The sequence below is a fragment of the Phaseolus vulgaris genome, chromosome 9 (assembly GCF_051622355.1).
Source record: "Phaseolus vulgaris cultivar YP4 chromosome 9, ASM5162235v1, whole genome shotgun sequence".
NCBI classification, from domain to species: Eukaryota; Viridiplantae; Streptophyta; class Magnoliopsida; order Fabales; family Fabaceae; genus Phaseolus; species Phaseolus vulgaris.
The window spans coordinates 21,030,986-21,042,927 of NC_143506.1; the positions used below are offsets into that span (position 1 = coordinate 21,030,986).

Below are 11,942 nucleotides of genomic sequence, written 5' to 3' on the forward strand. Positions count from 1 at the left end.
AATTAATAACATAAATGTTGTCTCCATTGTGTATCTTGTGAAAGTTAAACTCAAATAAGTACAAAAATAATTACTCGCTAAAAAAACCACTTTGTGTCTCTATGTATTTTTTTTTAAAAATAGTAATAATAATTACATAAAAAATAGTAAATCATTATACAATTTAATATTATATTTTTAATTTTAAAATATAATTAAAAGTACAACAACATAAAATATATATCCAAATTGAAAATCTCTTTATATATTGTTATTGCTGATTTATAACATACAATACTAGAATAAGAATAAGAAAATTCAATCCGTATTTCATAAGAAGCCGTGTGATAAAAATAGATTTTTTAGTTTCTTATAAAATGAAACAATTTTTAGTTTATATCCTTTTAAAAAAATAATTTTAGTAAAAACAATTTTACAGAAATTCTCATGAGAATATTTTCTAAATTAAAATGAAAGTTCCACAAAAATAAAAGTATATATTGTTACTTTTATTAAACCATTGAGCTTGACAATGAACTAAAAATCAGATATAAAATATTATTTTTATAATTTTTATTTAAATATTTATAACAATATTTTTGGTCAATTACACAATCACAATTTAAAAAAAAATCTCCATATATAAAAATATTTTTCAAATGGCAAACTTCATCTGGAACAAACATCCTTTTTGTCTAGCTCAGTTCGACACAGCGAACACAAACTTAAAGATGTCACCTTAACAAAATCTAAAAACAGTTAGAACATGTCACCTTAACAAAATCTAAAAGCAGTTAGAACTGAAGGACTTTTACGTTTTTACAGTAAAAAGTAGATTTGGAAATAAATTATGGATATGAATCTAAAAAAATCTTTATTTTGTTTACATATTTAAAGAAAAAAAATGTTCGAGATTACTATTTTTAATTCATTTTTTAAAAGTACTGAAGATGTTATTTAAATCAGGAGTTTAATTAAATTTTTAACTGAAATCATTATTTGATTTGAATAGCTATTTCAATATTTAATTATTTTAAAAATTAAAAATTAGAAGTCATAATCTATTGATTTTTAAAAAAACTATTATAATTAAAAAAAAATGTAATTTTATAATTTTAATATTTATGTAATTATATAAGTTTATTATTTTTAGTAATTAATTGAAAAATGTGAAAATAATATATTTTAATATATATATATAATTTCATAAAAATAGTATTAGAAAAATTATATGATGATCATTTTAAAAAATGAATTATTATTAATTTTTAAATAATTATTTAATTTATTAAATAAATAAATAAATTATTTTTTATTTATTAAAACATAAGTTTTTTAATTAAAAATTATATAAAAGAAACCTAGCAAGCGATATACCCCTTATTTATACCATGTAAAAGAGGCATTTTATCTTTATATATAGTTAAATAAAGAATATAATAAATAATTATACTACAGTAATTTTAATTTTTATAATTTTTATTTATTTATTTATTGTAAATATAATAAAAATAAAAATAAAAATATTCAATATATATCTTCTTTATATTATTTATTTTTTTCTTTAATTTTAAAATATAAAAATGTAAAATAAAAATATAAAATGTAAACTAAAAAAAAGAGAATCTTTTATATATTGTTATAGGTTATAGCTGTTGACAATGATAAAATCTTGTATGTATTTTGTAATTTACTTCCTATATGCATGTGTTTGTTTTAGATAAAATCTTATTTTTTTTTTCAGTAAAAAAAGTAAAACAGAAAAGAAATATATTTCATTAGTTCCCTCCAGATCCGGTGAGATAGGAAGTAATTTCCCTCCAAATCTTTATCGCCCTAATCTCAACTCGCGATCCCCTTTCCTTTATTCCCAATTCCCAATTCCCAAAACCCTATCCAATAGATCACACCAACTCAGCTCGATTCTCTCCAGATGGACGCCACTGTCATGGACTGCAGTCCTTCCTCCAATGCCGCCCCGCCCCGCCGCAGTGGTCGCCGGAAGATGGTTCAATCGACGCTCTTCCCTCTCAAGCCACCGGAGCCCGTTGAGAAGAACGACAAAGAGGACGAACGCGACGAGGATCACTCTGAGGCTGAGAATAACAAGAAGAAGAGGAAGAGGTCCAAGGCAAAAGCCACTCCTCCCAAAAAAGGTTCTTCTAAGGTAGTTCCTTATTCTCTTATTTTCTTCTTTTAAAGCTTGAACTTTTTTTTTCTTTAGAAGCCTTACTTATGAAATTTGTAAGGTTTATCTCTCGTGCTTAATAATGTCATGGTGAAATTCAAGTGTTGCTGGATAAGTTGACATGCATTGAGAGGAGAGAATCGAGGACTTCAATTTCTGATTGTGCTTTTGGTTTTGTTATTTTTCCTCTACAAGCAGAGCCCCGCGCCAAAGAGAAAATCAACTGCTAATGGTACTAAGGGATTGACTTCGCAGCAGGTGTTAGTTAATTCCGATCAGGTTAAGGCACCCATGTATGATTTGTTTCTAGAGGCAAAATTGTCTGCTGAGGTTAGTGTCTTTGGTTTTGCACTGTCTGTAATAGCTTCGTTTGCTCTCGTGTGCTTTAAATCGTGTGAAATTACAAAATTAGGTGAATCTTGTGAATGCTCTAAATATAAAAAGAAATTGGCCTGAAATTTTCCTTGTATTGTTGTTTTAACTTCAGTTTCACATTTTCATTGTCAATAAACTGTGAAAATACAGTCAATGACATTTGTGTATTTTGAAACTTTTTTTTAACCAGGAAGATTCGAGGATGTATGCAGGACGTCAGGTACATCCTTTTTTTTCATTATGGAAGGAGGCAAAAAAAGTTCCTGATGTGAGTGAATCAGGAAGTAATTTACCAACAGCTAAGAGCAAGCATAAAAGGGCTACTTGTGGCCCTATTCATGTATTTGAGAATGTTAAGGTATGTTACTTTTGGCTGGGAGCCGGGGTGTGTTTGTGTGTGTCTCCCTCTGTACATATAGTTGGTGTTTGGGTTTTGAATTCTGTAGCATCATATTATTGAGTTGGGTGTAAAATTTGTTCATGCAGGATGATACCTCATCTATTGACTGGAGAAACTGGACGTTTATGGGGAATACCACCTCTATGAACTATGGTCAAGAGAGTCTAAAGTCATCTGTTTTGGAGGGTTCCGTTGAATCCTTAAATTTTGATAAGCTTCACAGTTCTTTGAATCCATCGGGCGTTTCAATTTCTCAGAATGCCTTATCTTCAGATAGACTTTCTATAATTCCGAAAAAACTGGAAGAAGCATCAAGTCCAGCTTCCCTAGTAGAGAAAACATGTCTGATGTGTGAAAATGCCGAACTGGTATGTCATTTCTTCTATATTTTTAGTGAATCACTTCTGTAGTTCTGTCACCAGTTACATACTCTCTATGCATAGCTGTAGTATGTTTGTAATCCATTATAGCTAGTTTAGAGGGTGAAGGGTACATTCTTTTTTGTCTAAATTTGTTGTTGACTGTTGGCCAAAAATTGTTAAGGACATGGAGGTGGATGAATCTGCTCCTACAACTGTGCAAGCTGGCATTTTTAGAAAGTCTAAAGATACTGAACCACCAAGTAGATTTCTTCAAGAAAGGTTAGTAGAGGCATGGCACATGCCACCCAAGTATCTTTATGGAAATACCATTTTGTACATTTGTCAATGGCCCATTATAGATAAATATACTGAAACCTTTAAATGTTTATATAAATAACCAAGATTAAATATGAATGCACAGTACTTTCTTTGGACACTTGATTACTTAGCAATTTTTATTATTGATGCTTGGCTATATGATTGACAACATACTTAAAATAAGTAATTTCTCATTATCTAAGCCCCTATATACGTATAACTTTCTCTCTCTCTCTCTCTATATATATATATATATATATATATGTTCATTTCATGCATTTGCAAATTCTAAGTAATTCCTCTTGCTGCAATTTAACAGCTGATAGTCATGTATACAGTTGGTTATCTGTTTATCAAATTTGTTGAAATTTAACCCTAATATTTCTCTATCTCTGTCAGAGCTAAAAGACCATGTTTATTATTGAATCAAAGTAGTTGCCAGAAGCTCACAGAATGAGAAGTAACTTATTTCATAAACTATATTTTTTATTTATTTATGGTTATGACATAATAAGGAGTCTCCCAGGAGATAATTTGTTCACTTATGTTGAAATCAACTCCACTGATGCTTAGTTATGAAAGATGCATTCTGTCAAAGTTGCTTCATTTTGATTCAATATAATGCTTTGCAATTGTCTACCTATGTCTTTATCTTTTCCACTGGCGAGGCTAGGACTGTTTTTTTGGATCCAATCAAGAGAATCTTATGTCTAGGAAGTTATGTGTCCTAACTGATTGATTGACTTATTTGAGATTATATTGTGGCTTAAAGCAAAATGGTTTCAGATAGTTCTTGGTATCCATTTTGACAGTCAGGGTTTCCTGATGACAGCAAAGCAATTACTTATGCAATTCTTGACTCTCTTTCTCTTAGCCCACTGTCTTGTGTACTTGTGATCTTTGAGCTGTTAAGCACTGGGATTTATCAAATGTAAATGAGAAAATTAATTATACTCTGTTGCTCATTTTTTAAAAACTGACTTCATTTTTCAGTTCAATATGTTTAAGACATATATAGGATGTTTATTCCTTAATAGGGAGTTTGACCTTGTATTCTGCCATCTGCATTGCAGTATGAGATCATACTACCATAGTTGTGTAGATATGGAGGAGTGCAACTTATGGACATACAAATACATGCCAAAGAAGGCTGTTGAGGTAATTTTTTAAAAATATTAAGGTTGCATGTCTTTTCAATTTTATAATCTTAATTTCTGCATTTTTTCGTTGTGATTTTTTAGGTATGTGGGAATGATAAATCTGTTAATTTATTGAGTGACTGGCTACATTGTTGGCATGAAAGGCGATATAAAAGCAGGAAGGATAATGCTGACATGGATAAAAGTGACATGCAAAATGTTGAAGATGACGACGATGATTATAAATGTTCTTATAGTGACTATGATTCGGAAGATATAAATGAGAAGGATTCCCTGCAAAAAGTTCTTTTAATTACAGGGCCAGTTGGGGTGTGTAAATCTACTTCAAAACTTTTGCATACAATTTATATGAATTGTTGCCTATGTACCTCATTTATGCATATACTGATGGCTACTATTATTCTATAATGTAATGGTCAGTTTCTGAATTTAATATTAAAAATTTAAAGTATGGCAGAGTAAATTTAGGATAAGGAGATTTTTTCAAATAGAGCTTATTTCAAGTGCATATTGAACCCAGTATAATCATGGGAAAGTGGAGTTTAGATGATAGAAAATCTGAAAAATAATAAAAACCATGGGTAAATAAATCCTAAGCTACTTGATCACATGGTTGAAAAATGTCATTCTGAACAGAGTAGAGAGTGGCAATTTTTTCATTCCTTTTACTTGAAAGCCACCAAAGCAAACTAGATCTGGTTCTTCTTATATTCTATCAAAAATTTCAAGAATGCATAGAAGCTTGTGGATTTCTCTGTGGCTTATTAGTTGCAAACAACTCTCTGCATGCACTTGCACTATTTCTGCTACTAGTGTTACGGTTATTACTTACTAATGATCTTTTACCTCGCCAAGGTTAATCTGACAATAGCCAAGTCCCTATTTTCTTTTTAGTTATTTATTATTGATTTTTGAACCTCTGTCTCTATTTTTCTTTTTCAGCAATTAGTTTCCTCTATCTCTATTTTTGAACCTGTGTATGCTCATAATAGTTAGGAAAAGATCATTAATATTAATTTAGTCTGAGTTCTACGTATCATGGACGTAGGAAGGTTGATCTTTGTTTTTCATGGTCAACAAAAGTTATTTTGCATAAAATCTAATCGTCACTATTCATACCTTCTAAATGCTTCTTTCTTTGGATAACTTCATCATAGTTGCAAAGCATTATCATTATTTAACTTTATCTAGAACCAGTTTTTTTTTCCTGCATCAACACTTCCTGTTCAAGTTGGTAGCTAAATATAAGTTTGATATTGCAGAGTGGCAAGTCTTCAGCAGTCTATGCTTGTGCCAAAGAGCAAGGGTTTAATATTTTAGAGGTATCACAGTTAATTAATATTTTTTTAATGTATGCTTATAAACTGATATACTTTGTAGTAATATTATTTATTAATGGATCCCATGGTCCTGTAAATAGCCACCTTAAATTTTTTTATAAGTATTACTAAAGATCATGCAGTGACTATTTACCCAGATTTGAATTTAGCCTGATGAAGTGTGAATTTAAGCTTGCTCTTTTCTGCCTCATGGGAAGAGTGGTTGTCTGAAAATGGCAATTTTTGGTTTAAAACAACGAGAAAAAATGGTGGAAACAATTTCTTGTATTGCCCGTTGCTAGTCTAGGCTTCATATCTAGTTATTGAGTTGAGAAGCAAATGTACCCAATATATTTGTTCCCCTTAAAACATCTACTAGTTAAAAGATTTATTCTCCTTGTTATATATCTGTCTTTTCAACAATGAATATGGCCAAATTTAATTATGGTTCATGTTGTTTTAACAGATCAATTCATCACATTCTAGAAATGGGACTGCTATCAGGAACTTGGAATATACTCTTACTTCACATGGGTTCAAAAGGTTTGCTAACTTATTCTAACAATGCTAGCTGATATCTTCCAATCTTCTGGAGCTATGTAATTTTAACGAACTGCAAATGTCTTACATTTATTTTTACTTTCGTGCAATATTGTCGGATTAGTTGAGTGTTATATTATTTTAGGAGCATTTCAAATTTCTCAGGAAATCAATAGGCTATTGAACATGGGAATGTAGATGCCTTCGTTCAACTGTTATTGATAAACAATACTGTATGCCAAGTTGCAAAAAGCAATCTGTCATTAGTTGGAGATTCAAGAGTATAGTAGTGTGATTATCCAGTAGGCGAGGATTAGAGTAAAATTTTGATGTTAAAAAAGTGAGTAAAATAGTTAAACAACTCTATGAACTAAGCATGTGATAGTGGTGTTGGAGTCCCTAGAGACCTTGGGTTGTAGGTTTTTGATGTGTGGACTAGATTGGTGTAAAATAACATGTTCACTGAATTATTTTCATGTAACCCCAATGTAATTGATTACAATAGAGGCATTTGTTTTCCAGAAGCCTTGAACATATTTTGTAATCAATTACAACATAAAGTTACTCTTATTCAAAAGAACAAAACTCTTACGTAAGTGTTTATGAAATCTTTGTAACCCATTAAATTTTTTGAAAATCATCTCTTAGCCAAGAAATAATTTCCTTACTTACGGAAACTGACTGTTGATTTTATTTTCTAAAACTCTTTCACTTTAAGTATTTTAAGGGTATCTTTGGACAAACTTCTCTCTAAAAACTTATTGGAGAGAAAAATACTCAGAGTAAAATGAAATTGACTTTTTCATTAGTTAAAATTAGCTTATGTGCTAGTTAAAAATAGAAATTTGAAGAAGCTACGAGAGTTTTTATAAATTAGCTCGTGCATGAGCTTATTTGAACATTTGAAAGTCAACTTAGTTTTTCTTTTTCTTTTTCCCTCCTAGAAGTTTCTATGAAGAAGTTTGTTCAAACAGACCCTAAAATTCCTTCCTTTATCTTAAAAAGTTTTCTTTTAAATCTCCTTGTTGCAATCTACCTCAACATAGTTTTTAAGTTTGTCGTTGTGAGAAGCCAAAACAATTCTTGAAGGCTTGTAGCTTTTGCTTCTTTCTTCAGTCACTTTTCATTCTCCATTTTATGTGCAAAAACTGGTTCTTTCCTTCTTCAATCCTCTCTGAGACAAGCTAAAATGTCTAGGTCTAAGTAAAATAAGGGTGTGATATTTATTAGTTTTCACTGTTACATGATGTGCCTTGATTCATTTGTATTTAAGTAAAGTCAAGTTCCTCCATAATAGAAACTTCTATCAACCTGTTTTGTGATAATATTTGATGTGTATATATTTCAGGCAATCAAGAAACACTGCAAGTTCACATAAGACCTCTATAAAATTGCCCCAAGCTCCGGCTATGCTCAGTGGTAAAGCTGCTGATGAGGCTAATGGAGTGGATGAACTGTTAACCATATCCGATGATGAAGCTCATAGCCCTAGTGGATCAACATTAAAGTTACATGGTGAAAATGATGATACTAAAAAATATAATGTCCATCCTCTAGTTCTAGTTGAGGACGTGGACATCCTTTTTGCTGAAGACCGTGGATGTATTGCTGCCATACAACAGATTGCCGAGACTTCAAAGGGGCCAATTATATTGACCAGTAATAGTAAGGCGACTGGTTATAATGATGCATTTTTTTCTTAACTCAGATTTTCTCAGATTTCATATTTATGACATATTGTTGTACATTAGGTGATAATCCTGGTCTGCCACATAAGTTTGACATTCTCCATGTTCCATTCGTGTTGCCATCGCCAAAGGAATTGCTTTGCCATTTGTACACTGTATGTTTTTCAGTTTATGTTCAGGCAGTAAAAGAAATTTGTCCAAATTTAAATTAATGTTATATGAATAACCTGTAGGTTTGTCTCACTGAAGGAATCAACATCCATCCTCTTTTACTAGAGAAGTTTATACATTCTTGTGATGGAGATATCCGAAAAACCATTATGCATCTTCAATTCTGGTTTCAGACTAAAACATTTCAAAAAGGTATACATCACAGACTTTGGTTCATTTCTGTGTTTCTAGACTATATTAGTTTGTTGTTAGTTGTACACGTCAAAGCAAATATTTGCTATATGCATTTTGACTTTGGAAAAATATTTAAAAGGTGAATGTGGCTACATTTAAGGGTAAGATAAAATGGACTAGAAAAAGCAGTGAAATTAATTGAACCACTATTTATTGCCTAGATAGATTCATTTTGTTTGTATAATTATGGATTTATTTGTCTTCCTTGGCCTAGTCATGATAAACTTTGTTTTTAAATCATCACCAACACGTAATCATTATTCACCCCTGCCCCCTTTTCTTCTTTATCTTTCTTTTACTGTTGGGGAAGTTGCTTTAGTTAACATGATTTAAAAGTGTTTAGGAAGTGATTATAAGAAGTGTGGAGTATTTAAGAATGTTTGTTGTAGTCATCTAGTATTTTAGCACAATAATCTGTTTTTAATCTTGCGAGTGAATAATTTTCTCCTTTTCTTTTCACTCCCCGTTTTTCCAACTGTTTTGACTCCATTTTGGTAGATTTTCCCCTGTTTGGTCTTTCTAAAAACATACAACTTTAAAAGCGGTTTTTTTGTTATTATATTTGTGTTTAGAAATTAATATTGGAATATGATGTAATTTGTAATTCCCATCTATCTTCTTGCCATTGTATTGATTTACAAGACCTTATGATTTCCCCCATTGCTGTATAGATGAAAAGGCACAAACAGGTTATGGCTCACTTCCATTTGATCTTGAGCTTGGCCATCAGATTCTACCGAAGATAATGCCCTGGGATTTTCCCTCAGTGATATCCGAACTAATTGAGATTGAAATAGCCAAACCAACAAATATAATTGAAGAAAACTCCAAAGGGTTAGTTACAAAAGATCTTCACTTAAGTGAATGGCAAAAAGATTTAAATGTGAAGTATATGGAGACTGATGATATAGAGGCCATGAAGGTGGAGATGATTAAGAGGAATGGATCGTACTATGAGCTTGAAATTCCACATAGCACTATTTCTGAGTTTTCCAATTCTTCTGGTTCCCCACTTGCATCCTCTAGGCATAATGGGCGAAGGAAACTTGTAGTTATGACCTCTGAGTCTGAGGACGAGGATTCAAATAATGGGTATCCTGTAGACTCCCATGATGAAGCTAATAACAGACAACTGATGAAAGAAAATAATCGCAGTCCATCAGAATTTCATTTAAATGGGAACTACCCCGACACATCAGTTCACAGAATAGTTTGTCCCGATTTGGAGCATTCAGAGGAGGAATATTTTAAATATTCAGAAACGGCTGATGGTACATACTTAAATGAAACATGTAAAACACTAGATGTATCATGTGTGCCAGAATCAACGTTTGTTCCTGAAACTGAAATTGAAAATGGAACAGAGACAATGTCTGGAGCCGTGTCTTCTGGTCCTGCTAACCCTCTTGTTAGGCTTCGAGAAGTATCTGTGAATAATGAGTTGAAACCATTCAATTTCAATGCTCGTAGGCGCTTAACAAAATTGTCCCAGAATCCAGATTTGTTGGCGGATACTGAAATTCCAGACCATTCTCTTGAAGGGGTTCAGCATGATGTTCAAGATGAACATACTGAAACAATTGTTAAAGTGATGGATGAGTGCAGTCGAATTGATTTCAAACTAAAGCCAACATTGTCGCAGTCCAATCCATTAGACGAGACAGAAAAGATTCAAAACGTGTGGAGAGATCTCCGTGATCGTCGAGTGGATTTAAGACAGCATTCTATCTCAGAAGAGCTTGGTGCTTTTCAAGTTGTTAAACTTGCTAGTGGACTGTGCAATCTAGTTTCAGATGCTGACTTGTTTCCAAAATGGGTAACTGCCTTTTTCAGCTGAAAATAAGTTTTTCTTACTATATGTATTTGGCACGAAATTATGATAATATATGCATATGCAGGATATAATGGAGCCTTCAACGTTCCTTTCTAATGAAGCCGCATCAAATGGGTATTGTGGAGAAATGATGTCCACTGTGGCTGAGCATGGGTTTTGCTTTTACGCCAAGCTTATAGCAGATGAAGGATCAAAGTTGGGTTGTGCAAATTCTGTTGATATTGCCTCTGAGATGTTGGCTTCCTCCACTGATATTATGGCATTAGGGAAATTATCCCGACAGGATTTCCCGAAAATGAAAGCTTTCCATACTGGAAATGAAGTAGAGTGGAACACCCAAATAAATAATATGCAAAAGAGGTATTTCGCCTTGCCTTTCATCTCTAATTAATATTCAATTCCTCTCGTGACAAATTTTCTTGTGATTTTTTTCAAAACAATTTTCTGTATGTCTCTCAATGTCAAACCTTACTTGGGAGCCTTTAATACAGTGAAAAGAAAAGATCTCTGATCGAGGTCATCCAATCCATTGCTCCCGCAAGAACATCCTTGGCATTAAAAGGTTGTGCATTCAACGAATATCTATCTTCATTACGCCAAATTTCAAGGTCTGAAGCTTTCCGCATTTCAAAAGAGACCGAAAAGAAGAGAGGACGAAGGTAAATCTCGAGCATTTCAGTTTATTTTGATTTATTCTAAGTTAACCAGGTTTCCTTAAATAGTTGCCCAACTACGTTTCAATGCAGGGTACGGGGCGTTCAGCATTACTTGAGCACATTTACCAAGTTGTCTCCAGAAGATATATCTTTGGTGACCGATGGTGATCTGTACAGAAAAAATTCTTCCCAACATACATAGGAGGCAATTTATAACTTCTGTATAGGTTTAATAATACACAAGCCAGCTAAAAGAGCGTGTTGACGTTTGACATAGGATAGGTTCACGTAATTTGTTTTTGCCTACGATTATTGTGACGGGCAAAGGTTGTAAATTGATCTAGAGGAGTGACAATAACAGCAGAGGAGGAAGGAGGAGTTAACCCAATTATTAATAATCATTTTTCATCTTTGCAAAGCATAAATTAGTTTCTGTATGAGGAAAAAATGCATACGGGTAGGAACTATATTGTATTCATGCTCGGTCATATACCTGTGAAAAGCAATTTAAGGGCTATTCAGCAGAAGGGAAAAGTTTGCGAGAGAACTATGATTCAACCTTATAAGATGCAATAGACCATAATAATAATGAAATATCTTCGGTGATCACATATTGTAATAAAATAAAAAATAATTAATTGAAAAAGAAATGTTTTATAGATAGTTCTAAGTAATTAAGTTAAAGAAATTTGAATCAGAAGGTTTAACCAATTTCAGT

At 32.2% G+C, this 11,942-nt stretch overlaps 1 protein-coding gene across 1 annotated transcript; it reads left to right on the forward strand.

The window, feature by feature from the left end:
• Nucleotides 1-1,773: 1,773 nt before the first annotated feature.
• Nucleotides 1,774-11,649, forward strand: LOC137820944 (uncharacterized). Its single transcript, XM_068625294.2, has 16 exons — nt 1,774-2,146; nt 2,366-2,497; nt 2,733-2,900; nt 3,029-3,310; nt 3,486-3,583; nt 4,696-4,780; nt 4,864-5,091; nt 6,045-6,104; nt 6,568-6,644; nt 7,990-8,306; nt 8,393-8,484; nt 8,563-8,692; nt 9,406-10,550; nt 10,633-10,928; nt 11,060-11,227; nt 11,315-11,649. The coding sequence occupies exons 1-16, from the start codon at nt 1,913-1,915 to the stop codon at nt 11,424-11,426; spliced, it is 3,624 nt and encodes a 1,207-aa protein (XP_068481395.1). The 5' UTR covers nt 1,774-1,912; the 3' UTR covers nt 11,427-11,649.
• Nucleotides 11,650-11,942: the final 293 nt, after the last annotated feature.

Excerpts from the sequence above, each read along its gene's own strand:
- LOC137820944 (XM_068625294.2), top strand. The coding sequence starts at position 1,913 with ATGGACGCCACTGTCATGGACTGCAGTCCTTCCTCCAATGCCGCCCCG. Across the intron at positions 2,147-2,365 it reads CCAAAAAAGGTTCTTCTAAG|AGCCCCGCGCCAAAGAGAAA; the intron begins GTAGTTCCTTAT and ends CTCTACAAGCAG. Across the intron at positions 3,311-3,485 it reads TGTGTGAAAATGCCGAACTG|GACATGGAGGTGGATGAATC; the intron begins GTATGTCATTTC and ends AAAATTGTTAAG.